The sequence below is a fragment of the Zonotrichia leucophrys genome, chromosome 23, assembly GCF_028769735.1.
Source record: "Zonotrichia leucophrys gambelii isolate GWCS_2022_RI chromosome 23, RI_Zleu_2.0, whole genome shotgun sequence".
Taxonomy (NCBI): domain Eukaryota; kingdom Metazoa; phylum Chordata; class Aves; order Passeriformes; family Passerellidae; genus Zonotrichia; species Zonotrichia leucophrys.
This window is the reverse complement of record NC_088192.1, coordinates 3,142,845-3,162,016: the sequence shown is the minus strand read 5'-3', so window position 1 is coordinate 3,162,016 and position 19,172 is coordinate 3,142,845. Positions and strand designations below refer to the sequence as shown.

Sequence of the window (19,172 nt, the reverse complement as noted above, 5' to 3'; positions counted from 1 at the left end):
GTGGGAGGGCACGGGAGCTGGGCTGCATCTCCATGGCAGAGAAAACACGCTGGCTCTAGAGCCAGAGCAGCCCTTTAACCCCTCCCTGCTCTGAATTGCTCCAAACTCTCAGGGTTCTCCCTGCTCAGGAGGAGTCCTTGGCTCCTGTGCCCAGTGCTCGGTCCCTCAGCAGGCAATCTTGATGCTCCTGAAACTTCACATCTCAATTTGTCTTTGCAGGAGCTGCAGGTCTTTCTGCTGGTGCCCAAGCTGCCCTGGGCTCAGCTGGCGCAGCAGCCGGTGCCTGGCTGTCCAAAGGGAAGAAACCTCCAAGTGACCAACCTGAAAAGGATAAAAAGCCAAGTGACCAACCCAAGAAAAAGTAACTCATGTGAAAAACCTGCACAGGAGACAACTCCATACGAGCAAACCAGGAGAAGTCAGGCAGGTTCCTGATACCAAAGCCTTGCCTTGCACAATGCACCTGAGAAACCCCCACAGACCCCTCACGGCTCTGCCTCTCCTTTTAAAGGCTTTGGATTGTTGTGAGCAGTGATTTTCCTAAAGCCAATAAAAGTACTTTGCTTGCAGCAGAGTTGGTGTCTGTGTGTGGCTGCTCTCTTGGCTGATGGTGGCATTAGAGGGGGACAGGGCACAGGGGATGCTCAGTCCCCAGCACTGACCTGCTCGCTGATGCTGCCCCCAGTTCCCCTGCTCTCAGTTTGGGGCAAGTTACAGCCCACTGCGCGTCCTTCCCCCTCATCTCCCGTCCGAGGCCATCGGGGCCAAAGGGCTCCTAAGGGGACACCCCAGAGTGCGGACGGGAGAGCCCCAGCCCTGCTCTAGCAGAGACAGCACCATCAGGAGTTAACCAGAAAGCGAAACTGAGCGAGCGGTTTCCTTGCTGATTTCTCGGAAATCAGCTGAGCGGCGGCTCCCTTTAGCTCCGCCTTTTCTGCAGCCCTCGGCTCCTCAGAGCACAACAAACACACGCGAGGTTGGCGGCGTGAGGTGCCGCAGTCCCTCCGTGGGTGTGGGGACAGCAGCCTGTCTGTAATGGGGGGGACAATAACGGGGGGTTCTCCTCGCTGTGCCGGGGGAGCGGCAGGGCAGGAGCCGGGGCTGGGGAGAGGGGGGGATCCCTTCTTGTGAGGGGAGGGGCCGGGGTCTCCTGGGTGGGAGAGGGGTGGCTGGGGGAGATCGTGCCGGGCAACAAAGCCCCGCTGATCTCATCTGCTGCCTACGCAAAATCTTGTTCTCCTTCCCCAAGGATCCGGGATTAGAGCAGAATCATCGCAGATCTCGCTCCCGCCCAGACGACCATGGGTAAGCTGGGAGGTTCCTGGGGTGGGGGCCTGGGTCGTGAGGAGGGCACAGGGACCCTGGGGTTCGCCCCTGCTCCCCTCTCCTCCCGGAGGTCTGAAGGAGGGCGGAGCCGGCAGAGCTGCTGCTGCCTCTGGGACCCTGCCCTGCCCGGCACAGGGCGCTGGGCTCCAGCTGAGAGGGGCTCTATTGCTCACACTGCTGCCCTTCTGCCCTTTTCATTCTTAGGTACACGGGTAGTCGCCGTTGCCATCATCACTCTGCTCATCACTGGATCTACAATTGGAGGTGAGAATTTGGCATGGGATGAGCAACGCTCGGCTTCGCTGCTTGTGCTGCTGGGAGGGAAGGGACAGCTCTGGGCAGTGCCTGGAATGGAGTTGTGTCTGCCCCCGCTGCCGCAGCCCTGCACGCTGCTCCTCTCCTGCCGCCCAGGGCTGTCCCCGTCCCTGCAGCCCCAGCCCTCGCTGCCCACTCTCCTCCCTGGGTGCTTTTGGGGAGGCCGGGTCTGGTGCAGGTGGCAGGGGGAGATGGGGGTCACAGAGAGCACCCTAACGCTTCATTGTCCTCCCTTGCAGGAGCAGCAGCAAAGGATCGCAGATCTGAGAGTGAGTGGAGAGGGCAGGGGGCCTGGGCTGTGCTGGGTGGAACATGGGGTTGTAGCCTGGGCTTACTCTGAAGACAAAGCAGCCCTTGAAGCCCTCACTGGTCTGAATGTGCCCAAACTGAGGGAACGGGATCCATCCCAATGTGGTGGTAAGAGCGACTCTTGGGGTCGGGGTTGGGGCTGAGGCGATCAGGGGCTGTGCAGGGAGGTGAGTGCTCTGTGGCAAGAACTGCTGTGTCCAATGGCAGCACTGGCCAGATGTGGAAATGGAGAGCAGAAAGGGGCTGGGTGTGCTCAGGGAGCAGAGCTGACTGCAGGCCAACTCTCTGGCACAGACTGAGGAGACCCTTAGTGGGGTGCAGCCTTCCAGGTGCTACCACAGCCCAAACCACTGAACCTGGACTCTGGACTACATCCTGGAGCATCCCATCACCCACAAGGGCAGCCACCCCCAAAACACCATCCTGAGCATCCTGCACCAATGAGGGGCTCTGGGTCTGACGCATGCATGGATTGGCCATGGGTCTGAACACGAGGAGCTCCGTGCTTAGGGGTGGCTGTGGGCACAGGGGCCGTCTGGGCAGTGCAGGACACAGACTGGGCTGACACGTGCCCTGTGTCCTGTGCTGTTCAAGGTAGGTGGGTGTGGTGGGCAGGACAGGGTGGGCACTCCGGGGTGTGCCCCTTCTCCCTTTTCCTCTCAATCTGAGGGGACATTGGGACCCACCCCACCAGAGGCCTCTTCCCAGGGGTCTTCAGGGGCTGAAGGCAGGGGGAGGCTGAAGGAACTGCTGGTGCTCAGGGAAGCTGTGCTGTCCATGCTCATGTCCTTCCTGCTCTCCTGCCATTTTCTTTCTCAGAGGACAATGGAAGTGCCATTGGAGCTGTCATCGGAGCCACAGTGGGAGCAGGTGAGGGTCCGGCACGGGATGAGCAGCGCTCAGGTTCACTGCCCGGTCCCAGCCCCGTGGGGTCCTGGGGACTGGGCTGGGCTGGGGGCTGCAAGGGCTGGGGAGAATTGGAGGGAGGAAGAGAGGTAGATCTGGGCAGTGTCTGGAATGGGGTTCTGTCTGCCCCCGGTGCCGCAGCCCTGCACGCTGCTCCTCTCCTGCCGCCCAGGGCTGTCCCCGTCCCTGCAGCCCCAGCCCTCGCTGCCCGCTCTGCTCCCTGCGTGCTTTTGGGGAGGCCGGGTCTGGTGCAGGTGGCAGGGGGAGATGGGGGTCACAGAGTGCACCCTAACGCTGCTCTGCCCTCCCTGCAGGATTGGCACTGGTTGGCGTCCCGGTGTTCCTCGGCGCGCTGGGTTTCACCGGGGCAGGCATCGCCGCCGGCTCCGTCGCTGCCAAGATGATGTCGGCAGCTGCCATCGCCAACGGCGGAGGAGTGGCTGCAGGCAGCACCGTGGCTGTGCTGCAGTCCGTCGGTGAGTGGGGAGGGCAGGGGAGCTGGGCTGCATCTCCATGGCAGAGAGCACGGGCTGGCTCTAGGGCCAGAGCAGCCCTTTAACCCCTCCCTGCTCTGAATTGCTCCAAACTCTCAGGGTTCTCTGTGCTCAGGAGGAGCCCTTGGCTGGCTGTGCCCCGTGCTCAGTCCCTCAGCAGGCAGCCTCGATGCTCCTGAAACTTCACATCTCAATTTGTCTTTGCAGGAGCTGCAGGTCTTTCTGCTGGTGCCCAAGCTGGGCTGACAGCTGCCCTGGGCTCAGCTGGTGCAGCAACTGGTGCCCAGCTAACTGAGTGAAAGAAACCTCTAAGTGACCAACCTAAAAAAGGATAAAAAGCCAAGTGACAAACCTAAGAAAAAATAACTTGAGTGAAAAACATGAGGAGAAGACAACTCCAGACAAGCAACCCAAGAGAAACGAAGCAGGTTGCTGATCCCAAAGCCGTGCCTTGCACAGTGCAGGTGCTGGGAAACCTCCACAGACCCCTCAGATCTTTGCCTCCCCTTTCAAAAGCTTTGGATTGTTGTGAGCAGTGATTTCTCTGAAGCCAATAAAAGTGCTTTGCTTGCAACAGAGTTGGTGTCTGTGTGTGGCTGCTCTCTTGGCTGATGGTGGCGTTAGAGGGGGACAGGGCACAGGGGATGCTCAGTCCCCAGCACTGACCTGCTCGCTGATGCTGCCCCCAGTTCCCCTGCTCTCAGTTTGGGGCAAGGGAGAAGTTACAGCCCAAGCCAGAGAATGGATGCACTCTTTCAGTAAGGTTAAAGGTTTTTAATCAATTTTCCAGAATACAGATACAGTTGACCCACCTCAGCAGCAGCAGCAGCAAACGGGGGGATGCAGAGCGGGGTTTCGGCCGGTTTTTGAGGCTGCCCTGTGGGGAGGAGGCAGAGCGGCTCCAGCTCTGCTCTCCAGACTGCTGTGGGTGCTCCTCGGAGCCGCGGGGTTTCATCGGCCCCAAACCTGCTGGGGAAAGGCCCCGTGAAGCCACAGGAGCCCCGGCACAGCCTGAGCAGCCCCGGCCCGGCGCGTCCTTCCCCCTCAGCCCCAGCCCGAGGCCATCGGGGCCAAAGGGATCCCTGAGGGGACACCCCAGGGTGAGGACGGGAGAGCCCCAGCCCTGCTCGAGCAGAGGCAGCACCATCAAGGGTTACCCAGAAAGCGAAACTGAGCGAGCGGTTTCCTTGCTGATTTCTCGGAAATCAGCTGAGCGGCCACTCCCCTTAGCTCCGCCTTTCCTCAGCCCTCGGCTCCTCAGAGCACAACAAACACACGCGAGGTTGGCGGCGTGAGGTGTCGCCGTGGGTGCTTGGGAACAGCGGCCTTTCTCTGAGGAGGGGACAATAACGGGGGGTTCTCCTCGCTGTGCCGGCGGAGCGGCCGGGCAGGAGCTGGGGCTGGGGAGAGGGGGGGATCCCTTCTTGTGAGGGGAAGGGCCGGGGTCTCCTGGGTGGGAGAGGGGTGGCTGGGGGCTATCGTGCAGGGCTACAAAGCTCCGCTGATCGCAGCTGCCGGCCACGCAAAAAAAATCTTGTTCTCGTTCCCCCAAGGTACCGAGATTAGAGCAGAATCATCGAGGATCTCGGACCATCCAGATGACCATGGGTAAGCTGGGAGGTTCCTGGGATGGGAGTCTGGGTCCTGAGGGGGGCAGATCGAGGGGGGCACAGGGACCCTGGGGTTCGCCCCTGCTCCCCTCTCCTCCCGAAGGGCTGAAGGAGGGCGGTGCTGGCAGAGCTGCTGCTGCCTCTGGGACCCTGCCCGGCACAGGGCGCTGGGCTCCAGCTGGGAGGGGCTTTATTGCAGATGGGCTGAGCTGTGCTGGGTGGGACGCGGGGTTGCACCCTGGGCTTACTCTGAAGCCAAAGCAGCCCTTGAAGCCATCCCTGGTGTGAATGTGCCCAAAGTGTGGGAAAGGGATCCATCCCAATGTGGCAGGAAGAGCCCAGACCTGCTGGGGTTGGCGCTGAGGGGATCAGGGGCTGTGCAGGGAGGTGAGTGCTCTGTGGCAAGAACTGCTGTGTCCAATGGCAGCACTGGTCAGAGATAGAAAGGCAGAGCAGGAAGGGGCTGGGTGTGCTCAGGGAGCAGAGCTGACTGCAGGCCAACGCCCTGGCACAAGCTGAGGATGCTGTTAGTGGGGTGCAGCCTTCCAGGTGCTACCACAGCCCAAACCACTGAACCTCGACTGCATCCTGGAGCATCCCATCACCCACAAAGGGCAGCCACCCCCAAAACACCATCCTGAGCATCCTCCAGCCACTGAGGGGCTCTGGGTCTGAGGCACACATGGGTTGGCCATGGATGTAAATACGAGGAGCTCCGTGCTTAGGGGTGGCTGTGGGCACAGGTGCCATCTGGGCAGTGCAGGACACAGACTGGGCTGACACGTGCCCTGTGTCCTGTGCTGTTCTGGGTTGGTGGGTGTGGCGGGCAGGACAGGGTGGGCACTCCGGGCTGTGCCCCTTCTCCCTGTTCCTCCCAATCTGAGGGGACATTGGGACCCACCCCACCAGAGGCCTCTTCCCAGGGGTCTTCAGGGGCTGAAGTCAGGGTGAGGCTGAAGGAACTGCTGGTGCTCAGGGGATCTGTGCTGTCCATGCTCATGTCCTTCCTGCTCTCCTGCCATTTTCTTTCTCAGGGGCGAATATAATTATCATTAAAGCTGTCATCGGAGCCACAGTGGGAGTAGGTGAGGATCTGGCACGGGATGAGCAGCGCTCGGGTTCACTGCCTGGTTCCAGCCACGCGTGGTCCTGGGGACTGGACTGGGGGCTGCAAGTACCAGGGCTGGGGAGGATTGGGGTGCAGGTGGGAGGAAGAGGGGAGGAGCGGCAGCTCTGGGCAGTGCCTGGAATGGGGTTGTGGCTGCCCCCGGTGCCGCAGCCCTGCACGCTGCTCCTCTCCTGCCGCCCAGGGCTGTCCCCGTCCCTGCAGCCCCAGCCCTCGCTGCCCACTCTGCTCCCTGCGTGCTTTTGGGGAGGCCGGGTCTGGTGCAGGTGGCAGGGGGAGATGGGGGTCACAGAGAGCACCCTAAAGGTGTGCTGTCCTCCCTGCAGGATTGGCACTGTTTGGTGTCCCGGGGGGCGTTGCTGCGCTGGGGTTCACCAAGGCCGGCATCCTCGCCGGCTCCATCGCTGCCAAGATGATGTCGGCAGCTGCCATCGCCAACGGCGGCGGAGTGGCTGCAGGCAGCACCGTGGCTGTGCTGCAGTCCGTTGGTGAGTGGGGAGGGCAGGGGAGCTGGGCTGCATCTCCATGGCAGAGAAAACACGCTGGCTCTAGAGCCAGAGCAGCCCTTTAACCCCTCCCTGCTCTCAATTGCTCCAAACTCTCAGGGCTCTCCCTGCTCAGGAGGAGCCCTTGGCTGGCTGTGCCCAGTGCTCGGTCCCTCAGCAGGCAATCTTGATGCTCCTGAAACTTCACATCTCCATTTGTCTTTGCAGGAGCTGCAGGTCTCTCTCTTGCTGCCAAAGCTGGGCTGACAACTGCCCTGGGCTCTGCTGGCGCAGCAGTCGGTGCCTTACTGCCCAAGTGATAGAAACCTCCAAGTGACCAACCCAAGGAAAAGTAACTTGGGTGACAAACATGAGGAGAAGACAACTCCAGACAAGCAACCCAAGAGAAGCCAAGCAGGTTGCTGATCCCAAAGCCGTGCCTTGCACAATGCAGCTGAGAAACCCCCACAGACCCCTCAGAATTTGCCTCCCTTTTTAAAAGCTTTGGATTTTGTGGGCAGTGATTTCCCTGAAGCCAATAAAAGTGCTTTGCTTGCAGCAGAGTTGGTGTTTGTGTGTGGCTGCTCTCTTGGCTGATGGTGGCATTAGAGGGGGACAGGGCACAGGGGATGCTCAGCCCCCAGCACTGACCTGCTCGCTGATGCTGCCCCCAGTTCCCCTGCTCTCAGTTTGGGGCAGGGGAGAAGTTACAGCCCAAGCCAGAGGAACAGAACCCAGTGTGAGTGGGAACCACCAGGTGCTGCTGTGTCCGGTTTTCGGCTGTTTGGATGGCCTGGAAAGGCCCGGGGTGACCTTGGGGCAGCCCGCATTTCAAAGGACGAGAAGAGGCTTCACATCTTTTCTCGGTCTCGGTGTTTATTAATTTTTTATCTAAAAGATTTTCTCTCGGCCCGACAGAGGTCTGCTCAGCAGCCAGCCATGAGCACACTCCCTGCCCTCCAGACAGTTACCTATCTTTATATCCATTGTTACGTGTACAATATTTATCATTTTTCCCCAATACCTTTCACCCTTATTGACCAGTGCACTTTCAGTAATAACCAATCCCAAAGAGCCACCATCACCACAGAAGATGGAGGAGAAGAAGAAGAAGAAGAAGGACAGGACACGCCCCAATTCCTCCATCTTACTTCTCTAAACCCCCCTGTACAGAAATCCTAAACCCTGTGTTCCACCCTCTAATTAACTGATCCCTTCACCATTCACTCCGGTGGAATCCTCCTATCCTCATACAGGTGTCGTCTCCTGTGTAGGATCAAAGTCCAGCCACCAGACACTTCTGGAACATTCCAGGACTCCCGAGCCCCCAAGGGTGGTCTCGGTGACTCGCACCTCAGTCCTGAGGTGCTGAGATCCCACACTGCTGTGCAGGTGATCAGCTGCAATTTTAACTGTGGCTTAAAAACTGCTGACCCCTCCCCATATGAAATCTGTGAGATTCTGCTGTAAAGGTGTGTACTGTTTTGTAAACTGCTTTTAGATTCCAGTGTCATAGAGGAAAGGAGGATGGCTGCACTCTTTCATTAAGGTTAAAGGTTTTTAATCACTTTTCCAGAATACAGGTATGATTGAAACAAAAACTCTTTTGAGGGTCTCAATAATTCACTTATGAATACCATACATTGAACTCTATAAATTCTCATATTAGAAAATCTCTGTTTAATATAGGTTATGATGCACTGCTGACCTGGTTACATCTGAATTAACACTTTACAATTTTATAGCACCTTTCATCACAGGGCTGCAAAGCATCCTGTGGAATTCTGCCTGATAATGCCCAAACGAGGTAGGAAAGTCTGGCCAATTTATAGAGGGTACAGGGACAGATTGGAAGGGAGAAAACATGAGGGGTCATCAATCCTCAGGAGTGATGGGAAGGGTGTGCTGGGGCTGGGGGTGAGTTTGGGGCTTAGCTGGGGAGAAAGTTCAGGTGCCACCACCCTCACCCTTCCCTCCAAAGCTGCAGCCTGGCTCCCAGCAGGTCCAAAAGACCTTTGCAAATTGCTCTGGCTGTTTATGCTATAAATATGCAAAGAGAGGATAAAAAGCCTCTTGACACACCCAAAGGCTGACTAAGAATCAAGGCTACCAAACTGGGGTGTGTGGCTTGTGCTGCCCACATCCACTTGGATCTTCCAGGATTAAAACCATGTTCTTGGGATTCATTTTGGGATGTGGGGTGTAAAGCTTTATCTAACTTCACTGTTTCATTGTCATAAATTCCCTTCTCCCATCTGAGAGGGGAAAGCCAGGTATCCCAGATCTTTAAGAAAAGTTGAATATCTGCTGAAAATCCATCAGCTTGGGCAATGTGATGTCCAATGGACATTTCAGTTCTGTGGCTAGAGGAATCCAAGCTGCCCAAGTTCTTTTGAGCCTTTATGACTTTAAAAACCATTCTGCATCTGTGCAACACTCCCTGGAGCAGAGCCAGCACTGGTGCCAGTGGCTGAGCACCAAGGACCTCCTCAATGAGATGTTTGGAAAATAAAACCATTAATCTTAGGGATTTAATATTTATATTGTGTTTTGCTATGTACCATCAATTACCTGCCTCCCCAAAGCACATTCCCAGCACCTTGCAACAGCTCTTCTGCCACTTGCTCCTCCTGGCATGTCCAAAATTGTTCCCTCTGAAAGCACAGCACAACAGAAAACTTCTGGAATGCTCCTTGGGATTTTGGTGGGGAAACTGAAGATAAAAAGGCAAATTCTTACAGCTTTGCTGCTGGAAGAAGTTGGTGCCAGTGGTCAGACTAAATGAATGGTTTTTTTCCCTTAGGTTAAAAAAATCCACTTAAAAAAGAGCTGAGGACAACTTCCTAACAAATACGGTAACACTGTGCAAAACCATTTGACCTCCTCATCGTTTCCAAACCAATTGTTTCCTCCTGGGGAAGATGCAAAAGCAGAGTCAGTCCCACCTGCCCAGCTCTGTGCTGCTGGAGCAAAGGGATTTCCCTGTAAGGCAAAGGGGGGGATCCCATGGGGACTCCTCTGGCACATCACCCATGGCAGGTGTGAAGCTCTGGCAATGTGAGACAAGACCTGCATCTCCCAGAGGCACAACACACCCATTTCAGTGCTCCCAAAACTCCTCTAGCCTTTCTCCTCACCAATGGTCTGTGATTTTTACAGACTTTTGGTGCTCATAAACAGGTAAAGGGAAAAACCCAACAGTTAATGCTTGAGAGATCAAAAGCTCAAACCTCAAACCTTATTTCTTACACAGCATCTTACAAGGCAGGGGAAGAACTGCCAGGGAGCTGCTCCTTAATGAAGGCAGCAAATCTTTGTTTTGCCTCTGGATGTTTAAAAAGGACAAGAGGCCAAGGAAGAATGGGGAGGAAGCTGTTGTGCTGAGGGGAGCAAAGTTCCAGGCATGCCAGGGTTATGAGCACAGTAAGCACTGGCTGCAGGAGAATTTGTTCTGGCTTCTTTGGTTGTTAAGGCAACAGTGAAATTGCTGCTCAGGAGACCTGGGAGTTACTGAGATTGTTACCAAAAACCAATGATTTTATTGCACATTGCTGTGAGTCAGCCCTGGCACTGAGGCAGCAGCACAGCTGGGGACATGTGACAAAGGACTTTGCTGCTGTTTGAAGTCTCCAAGGAGCTGGAAACTATTCCAGAGAAATCCTGGAGTGTTTTTTTAAGCAGTAGTTGGCAGAATAATTCTCAAGGTAATTTGACTTCCTTTTGCACCCAGTTCTGTGGCTTTCAGGGTGCCCCCAGTTCCCTTCTTTAGTGAACTGAAGCCAGGATGGAGCAGTGGGTTTGCACTGAGCACCTCCTGCACTGGGAGCTGCTGGAACCCTGTAGCAGGAAGTTTTCCATTTTTCTTTCTCACACTCATCTTTATTGCTTCTCTGTCCACACTGAAACTGCAGTTTAACACTGGATGTGGCACTCAGTGCCATGGTCTGGTTGGCAAGCTGGTGCTGGTCTCAGGGTGGACTTGATGATCTCAAAGGACTTTTCCAGCCCAGTTAACTCTGGGATTCAGCAGGACATAGCATGATTTTATTTTTTTTTTTGTTTAAAACAGTATCTCAATAAATGTTGTGCGCTCAGTAGTCAGAAATGTTGACTACAAACAAGATTGTGTTCAGAACTTTGAGCCTGTGTGTATAATTTGTATATACTTTAATCCTTCAAGGTAATCCTTCTTGTGTTGTCTGTGTGAACTTGAGTTGAGCTGACAAGAAATCCCTCAAGAGGCAAAAACAGCCCAGGCAGACCCTGGGAAAAACAGACCATTGCCAAAGGGCCTCCAAGCAGGAGTGAGACAGAAACTAAAACTACTTACTGTGTTAATTATCACCATGGAACTGCAATGAAATGTTTCTCATGTCCCAGCCACCACACCAAAGGAGTTTACACCAAGTTTAACAACTCTGCTCTCAGCCAGTGAAAGTTAAAGTGATTTCACTTGCCTATCTTTCATTCTCAGTCCCTGCAAAAAAATTGGCCACAATTAAGGTGCTCCCAGACAAGAAACAGTGAGGATGTTCAGAGGAAGCAAAGTGTTTCTCATAAGGTACAAACATCCTATGTTATTCAATGGGAATATTTCTGTTAAACTCTATTAAGGAACTCTCAGCTTTGGGATTATTTTGCACACCATCCCCATCCTGCCCTCCCCACAAAACATCTCCCCCTGCCAGGCCATGGAGAAAGCAGAACCTTTGCTCAGAAATGACAGACACAAATGGGCTTTGGTCAGACAGAATCAGGGGCAGGTTTTACTTTTCACATAATTTTCTGTATTAAAAAATACATCAGTGAAATCTGTTACAGGCAGGGACAGGACTACCGAGTACACAACGTCAATAGACTACTTTCTGATTTTATTTTTGTTAAATTACTTTTGTAACTGCTAAAAAAATAATAATAAAAAAAAAACAACCAACCAAAACAAAACAAAAAACCTGAAATATTTTTCAAGGCTGTTGATTTTCATCTCTTGAAATTTTAGTGACAAGCTCAAATATCAGACCCTTGTTACAGAAGATGGATAACTGACCAGAGCTAGATAAAAACCATATAATTCTCCTCTTCAAAAATAGCTTGGGTTGCCAGTGAATTTGTGACCACTGGTCATCAGAAACACACACCTAGAGCTTGAGAAAACAGAGATACAGACAGTATCTGATAATGTCCTGTCCTCCAAACACCACATGGGAGCTTTACTCTTCCAAAAGACTCAGTAACAGCCAAGCCTTAAAAAAAAAATCTCTTTCAATTTCCAACACTATGACTAAATCTCTTTGGGTGGGGCGGGATAAAAACACACATGGTCATTTTCTACCACAGTTCTGTAGTCAGAAGTAATACTGCATCCTTTGTACAACGCTGCCCGTGTTGCTAAGGTGGAAAGAGAAAGAGTGTGTGTGTATTCCTGCTCGAAATGACAAAGCCCTCTCTAGATTTGCCTTACAAAAGAATCAAAACCATAGGAGTAGGGAAAGAGGAGAAAGGAAAGCTGCCTTAAGGGAAATGAACTTTCCACGCACCACAGTATTCACTGGGTTATATGGACAGACTGCAGAGCTACTGGGCTGGGAAAGGAATTCTGCACAGAGCCCAGGGCATCCCTCCTGGACATTCCCCAAAGGTCACTCACAAGTTTGACCTGCAGCACCTCTTCCAACACAGCTGGAGTTGGTGTGAGCCCGGAGCTGGAGCTGGAGTCCAGCCTCGTGTGACCAGTTAAGAGCAGCCAGAGTTGTCCCTTGGGATGGCCAGTGGCTCCTGCCTTCCTAACATTTGATCCCAGTTTTCAAAAAAAAAAAATTATAAAAGTGTAGGTGTGGGTGTATTTATAACGGAAGGTGTCTGTTTGTCTAAACCTCACCCCTTTCTCTCGGATCCTCTGGAAGAGCTCAAGGATCTCCACGTGTTCCTTGGCAGCAAGGGCTGGGAAGTCACCTGAGCCACAATCTAGCTCTCCATGCCCACCAGAGTGAGGGTAGATTTTACACAACCTTTTTTTTTCCCTTAGAAAGATCTCACAACTTTTAAAAATCCTAAACAGATAAAGGATTTATGCACCAATCCAATGGGTGAGTTCCACTTGGATTTGTTCTGAGGATTGATCAGTGCTGCAGGACGTTGGGATTTGCAGCTTACACAGCTTGCTTCCTTTGCTTCCTTCCAGTTCCAGTTTGTACATCCACTGTGGTACAAAATCTGCCTGTAGGTGACGTTATCTTGGCTTATTTGATACACATTTTCCAAAGGCTGGACGTATTCACATTTTGGTGCTTCTGACGTGTATTCAAAGGAAAATACCCCACTGCAGTTAGTCTGATAACTCAATATCAGAGTCCTCTGATTTGACTTTGGCAAGTTCTTCGTGTACCTCCCTCACCATAAGAATCCTTGTTAACATGATGTCCAAGGTTCCTGGGTCTATTGGCAATGTGGAATACCAAATGGGGCTGTTGGGAACACAGGAGCGCTCGGGCTGCAGGTAGAACACATCACTCCTCTGCTTCACACTTTCAGAACTGCCAAGGCAAAGGAAACAAGGTTTAGGATGCATTTACAATCTTACCAACAGTTTAAGGGAGAATCAGCAAAGAAATCAAAGTTACATTGGCATGGCAACAGCGTTTCCACCTTCTTAAAGGGAACAGTTAAGTTATTTCCAGGTCACTCAGCATTAGTTGCTTATAAAGAAACAAAGAAAATCAAAGTAACTTCTTTACAGCAGTGGTTCTTCAGTGTCACCCAATTAATGGGAGAGTGATAAATGGATTTGACATGCAATCTCTGAGTTAAACTGGTTCTGGGATTCCAGAATTGTTGGAAATGGCCTCAAGGCTCAGACTGGATATCAGTGAAAATTTCTTCCCTGAAAGGGCTGTCCAGCCCTGGCACAGCTGCCCAGGGCAGTGTGGAGTCCCTGTCCCTGGAGGGATTTAACAGCCAGGTGGATGTGGCATTTGGGCACATGGGCTGTAGTGCCCTTGGCAGTGCTGGGGAACAGCTGAATTTGATGAGCTTAGAGGCCTTTTGGAACCTAAATCATTCTAAGGAGGTGTTTAAGAGTGAGTAAAACCAAACCCCAGCTTGCCTGGCCCTGCTGCAATGCTGAGCCCATCTGCCTGAAAGCCTGACTGACCCCAAGGCAGCTTCCAGGCTCTGGTGGGGTTCTAAGTCCCTCCTGCCTGGTTTTGGGATAAAAAACCAAAACAGCAAAGGGAATTTGTACTGCTGCCTGCACCACTGCAGAGGCTGAGCTATGGATTATGATGGGGAGCAGGAAAATGCTTCCCCAGCCCAAGAACAACTAAAAGCTTCTAATAATGTGCCAGTGAAGGCAAGGAAGGTAAGAAGAGGGAGAGAAAGAGTCTGGACAGCTGCCTCTGCCTCAGGAATGGGATGTTTGTAGTGAGCTCAGTAGATCCATTTCTGAGGGTGATTTATCTGAGTTTCAGCTGACACTAATGAGATGCTGCTTCATTTTACATGTGTATTTCCTTTGAAGAGAGAAGAACATCACCTTCCACCTGCTCAAGGATCTAACTGAAGTTTATATAGAAACAGGAGAGAAAAATGATTTATATCTCTGTCCTTGCTATAGTCTCCTTCCTAACTCCTAAACACAAGTTAATCTCATATCTCAGCAGGCAAAATTTATCAATTTTACCAAATTCACTCTTCTCCTGTACTCTTTCAGAAGGAACATGAAGTTCCTTGGGTATTAGTTATAATCTCCTCACAACAAGGATGGTGTATGGGAATTAGGGGAGATGAGAAAGCCACGGGCACTGTAGTAATGTCTCACATTTATATCAAAGAATTTATTTATTTAAAGAATACACTTCTCTCTGTAACTTGATTCAACATCAGTAACAAAAAAAAATAAAAAGCTGTTTGGGGGTCTCAGAGCAGTGCTGCTGTTGGAATTCCTGTTCTGCTCCCACTGAGGGATTGGGAAAGCTCAGGCACAGAAGGTCTGAGTGGGCTCCTTGCCCAAATGCCTGTTCCAATCTACACACAGACCAAAACTCAAGTTCTGTCACTCACCATTTTGATAAGTAGAATTCATAAAGTCGGACTGGGCACCGGAGGGGGTTATCTGAGTTTTCAGCCATTTCCACTGCTGTGGGAACCTCCTCATCTTCACTGCGTTTCCTCTTGCCTACTGATAATTTATCTGGATACACAAAAATGGCATCACAGAAGCTCAGTGAAAAGCAGCACCTTCAGAAACAAGGCCTGGTGTCTCAGCCCAGCACCCAGTGGTGACTCTGCATCACCCAAACCCACTCCTTGAATTGGTTCTGTCACATGTCACCACCCAACCATGGTCACCTGGGTCATCTGCTGGGTGGGCAGGGACTGCACATCCTACAGGCCAGGTCCACATCTAGAAAACCCACAAGAACTAGCAGGAAAATATGGAGGATAGAATTTTACTTATTAAAGACAAATGCACTGGAGCTATGAACTGAAGAAGCCCAAAGGATCAAAGGCTTCCCCTTTCCCAAGTGCCAAAATTAATTAAGAACAAAAATTGGTGTGTTTTTGCCTCTGAATGCAAACCCCATATTGTTGTTCTCCACTGGGGCTGCCTGGTCTGTTCCCCACACAGACCCAGGACAAATATGGGAATTAAAAAGGCACAATAAAAGTCTGGACCTGCAAAACCCAAGATTGTGAAGTGCTGAGAAAAGAATTTCAGTAAAGGCCTTTAACTCTTGCAGTATTAATAGAGCTTTATACAAGCTGAGGATGCTGTGAAAGACTATTAAACAAATTTGCAGCCAAATCTGTGACACTTTAAGTTTTTCCTGGGTGCCTTGGCTCTTTGAGAATTTCTCTTGAAAGCAGTGAAAAATACTGCAAATGTATATATGAGAATTTCTCTTGAAAGCAGTGAAAAATACTGCAAATGTATATATGAGAATTTCTCTTGAAAGCAGTGAAAAATACTGCAAATGTAATCAGGACAGCAGCATATGCAGAACATATTTCTCCCCAATCCTTTTTAAAAGAGAAGCAGACAATCCAAAATCACAGAATTCTCTGATTCTCTCATTCAGACCACACCAATGTGACTGCCCAAACACCAATGAGCAGAGAGCACTCACCTGATTCTACCTCTTGTTTTTGAAAGGGTGGGAAAAAACGTAAATATGTCATCTTAGTATTATACTTCAGAGTTCGGGTGCGCCTCATAACGTGGGCAAAGGACAGTTTCAGGTGCTCACTGACATTCTTTAGTTGGAAATATTTGGTGTTGAAGAACAGAAGAGTGTTCAACAAAACGATGGGGGAATATGCACCCAGCTGCTTACATTCCCACAAGTGTTCCTCTTCAATTCTTGAGAACATATAACCTGCAAGGAATGGGTAAAGAAAAAAAGAAAATAGTTATTTATGCATATAAATCCATTTTCAGATAACTTCTATTAATGAACCACATATCAAGTCAAATTCACACCTATCATCAGCAATCAGAATATTGCATGGGCAAGCATGAGAGGGAGCATGGAGAACCAAGCTGTGGAATTGGATCTTGGATTTTCCAATACATGAAGAAAAGGATAAAAAGGAGCTGCAGCCACCAGCAGATTCTCACTAAGTTCTAATTTCACTGTATTAAACCACAGCCAGCCAACTGCAACATGTAATTCCTACCATGTGAAGTATGAGTTTAAAATGTCCCATTTTGTGTATAAATAGCCCTTTGTGATTATCCTAAATCAGGAAAGGGAGATGTGGGGGCTCAGAAGAAATGTAAAAAAAATATTACAGTTTGCAGCAAACTATAGTTAATTGGATTATTTCAGTATGAAATAAAAAGTTCATTTTTCTAAATGAAAAGGCAGTTGTGGAGTTGCCAATATTATTCAAATTTCACTGATACTCTAAAGGTGTTGTGTGCTCATAGGGCTGGTGTTCAGTTTTATAAACCACATAATCAGGCTTGAAAACCAAATAAAAGTATCTGCAGAATTTGGGAAGTCTTAATTTGGAGTTGAGAAAAGATTCCAATGATTTGCTAATGTGATCCCCAAACTCACCAGGAGTATTTCCAGCACTAAAAGGGAAATATCACTGCAGCTGTACACAGATTTTGCAGTACCTCACCTCAAATACAGCATTAAATTCTGGCTATTTGTATTAAAAAAAGAACTAAAACTTGAGGGATAAAGAAAACTAATGTGTTGAGTGCCAGAATGGAAATCCTTTCTTTCCAAGGACTGACCAGAGGCAAAGATACATTTAAGTGTAATTATAATTGGTAAAAACAGACATAAAATCCATGGTGTAGAGAGGGGAGATTAATGTGAGAGCCTCAGATCAGATTCTCTTCCTTTCCCTGAGAAAACATTAATTTATGATACAGCTTTGTCATGCAGCTATATAAAACAAAAGAATTGTCCTACCATTTGGAAGAATTGTAGGTTCCCAGATTTTCAAAAGTTTTGTAAGTTCAATCATAAACCTGGAATAGGGCTCGGTGAAAATGTTATCTATTCTACCATTCTCAAACAGGTACTACAAGAGAAAAAAACAGGAAGAAAAACAGTTTATGATTATAGAACATTGTAGAGAAGATACAAAACATAAAATTCTTTTTCTTATATCCCAGTGGCTTATGGGGCCAAAGACTTTGGTGAAATCTCCATAAAACAGAAAATCAAATTTCCTGCAGGGACTGGGACCACTCCAATATGAAAGGAGAGATCTGGGCAAGAATTGTGGTTAATATTTCAGCTCTAGAGCTGTTTTCTGCAAAATCATCTTCCTCTAAATATTTTTGAAATTCCTTTAAATATTATTCTGCCTATAAAAACTAGAATAGTTATTGAAATTTTTTTCTGTTGAAATGAACTTTACATGTTAATACCTCCTGACAAGAGACACAGGCTGCTGAAATTGCTCCACTTGCAGCACCAAGGAAGAAAAGTTCCTTAAACTTTTCAAGGAGCTGTTTAAAAAAGTTTTCTGAAAGGAGTTTGTATCAATGAATAAGTCAAAACTGTGACACAAAAATCCCTGATACTCTGAGAACTTATCAATGGCCCTTTGAATTTTAACTCTTTCTACATTTTGTAGCATAGCAAGGAAAAAATATTAAGATAATTCCATGTCTAATTAAATAGGTTTTATGTCATTTTGACTCTTTATCTCAAAATGAATTTCAGAAGAGGACCAAGCAGGCTGTCCTAAAGGAAACAGAAATGTACTGAACATGCAGTTTTAAACATAAATTAGCTTTATTCTAAGTTTGTACTGCTGTTGTTGCAAGGCTGATAATAAGGACTTACTACATTATTTTTAATATTTACTAATTACAATACAGTTATTCCCAGTGTATTTTCTCTGTAAATATTGCCAACACAACAGGTATCTGAGAATCCCTCCTGGGCAACCTCTTCCACATCAAGTTATATATTGGAAGAGCTCTGTGCAATTATTTTAGCTCTAAACCATTCCATCTTAAAACAAGGATTTCTGAGGTGCAAATCTTTCCTCAACAGGAAAAATGATCCAAAAAGTTCCAAATCCAAGTATTTATATCTAGGTAGAAACACTCAGCCCCAACATCACACTCCTAAAAGGACAGAAGAATTTGGTCACTGTGACCATATGAAAATCCAGAAAATTGGGCCATATGTGGGATTAAAGCAAACAATGAAATTCTTGCCTCCTCTATGAAGCCCAAGCTGCTCTGTGGGGCTGTGGGTGTCCCATAAATGACCAGAGCAGCTCTGTGTTCCTCAGCAGTGCCCCAGCCCCAGAGTTACCTGCTGAATTCCAAGGCACAAGTATAAGATGCTGTCAGGGTCGTATTTTTCTCCGTTTGGTCTCCGCACCTCTTGAATAAACTGGCACAAACCAAAACTCAGCTCAGCAAATGTGCAGGAGAGAATGTCCTCCTTGAGCTTCACAGGATGAACTGGGGTCAAGGAAATGATCAGAAAAATTAATTCAGCACATTAAATCTTCCCACTTTCCTTATTATTTCATGTAGGCAAAACTCCTAAATTCCTGTCTCATACATTAATTACCCTGTATGATTAAATGGTGAATTCCTTCCTATCTGTTGGCTGAGAACTGAATGATTTGGCCAATAAAACTCAGACCAGCTGCATGTGCAATCAGTGTAAATGTTACAATGAGTACTGAGGCTGCAGGAATTTGGAGTCCAGATATGTAAATATTTGGGAATCTGCTGAACCCAAAATGTGGGACAGCAATGGCTGCAATGAGCTCGAGGCTGATAAATGGGTTTCACCCCTCCAGCAGCACTCAGGGGAGTGAGAGACTCAACAGAATAAAAATAAAAGACCCTGAGTATTTCTAACCATGAGCTGAGTGCAGCAGATCTCAATTCTTAAAGGAAGAGCTGAATGGGACATGCAGGTTTGGAAAGGGAAGCAGCACAACCAGGAATTGATTGATCAAATGATCTGCAATGAAATCACCAGGCTTGGCTGCTCCACACCTCAGAAATGCCTGCTTGGGAATCTTTCTGGGCACAGTTTCCTAGAAATGACTGTAATATTTATTTCCTTGGCCTCAAGAAGAAAATAGAGTAACTCATGTGAATACT

General features: G+C 49.3%; 2 protein-coding genes across 7 annotated transcripts in view; one reads left to right on the top strand and one right to left on the bottom strand.

Annotated features, from left to right (window-relative positions):
• The first annotated feature begins 905 nt into the window (after positions 1-905).
• LOC135457199 (interferon alpha-inducible protein 27-like protein 2A) lies at positions 906-7,134 on the top strand. 6 transcript variants are annotated; one of them, XM_064731613.1, is made up of 7 exons: positions 906-1,032; positions 1,250-1,305; positions 1,531-1,590; positions 1,881-1,910; positions 2,770-2,820; positions 3,171-3,332; positions 3,558-3,928. In XM_064731613.1, the coding sequence occupies exons 2-7, from the start codon at positions 1,302-1,304 to the stop codon at positions 3,647-3,649; spliced, it is 399 nt and encodes a 132-aa protein (XP_064587683.1). In that variant the 5' UTR covers positions 906-1,032; positions 1,250-1,301; the 3' UTR covers positions 3,650-3,928. The 6 variants fall into 6 exon arrangements, with proteins under 6 accessions (XP_064587683.1, XP_064587688.1, XP_064587682.1 ...); XM_064731618.1 differs by lacking the exon at positions 3,558-3,928 and adding an exon at positions 6,800-7,134 and having other exon boundaries at positions 910-1,006; XM_064731612.1 differs by having other exon boundaries at positions 911-1,006.
• Positions 7,135-8,158: 1,024 nt separating this feature from the next.
• Positions 8,159-19,172, bottom strand: part of ZMYM4 (zinc finger MYM-type containing 4) — a 44,970-nt gene continuing 33,956 nt past the window's right edge. Inside the window, exons 25-29 of the mRNA XM_064731863.1 lie at positions 18,364-18,515; positions 16,999-17,110; positions 15,697-15,945; positions 14,630-14,759; positions 8,159-13,104 (exon numbers count right to left, since the gene is read on the bottom strand). Of these exons, the coding sequence (XP_064587933.1) occupies positions 12,897-13,104; positions 14,630-14,759; positions 15,697-15,945; positions 16,999-17,110; positions 18,364-18,515 (851 nt within the window). The 3' untranslated portion in view covers positions 8,159-12,896. The remainder of the gene's footprint in view (positions 13,105-14,629; positions 14,760-15,696; positions 15,946-16,998; positions 17,111-18,363; positions 18,516-19,172) is intronic.

What these genes read in the sequence shown, in the direction of transcription:
- LOC135457199 (XM_064731618.1), top strand. An exon ending in AAAGGATCGCAGATCTGAGA is followed by an intron (nt 1,911 to 2,769) that starts GTGAGTGGAGAG and finishes TTTCTTTCTCAG; the next exon opens with AGGACAATGGAAGTGCCATT. An exon ending in CGGAGCCACAGTGGGAGCAG is followed by an intron (nt 2,821 to 3,170) that starts GTGAGGGTCCGG and finishes CCCTCCCTGCAG; the next exon opens with GATTGGCACTGGTTGGCGTC.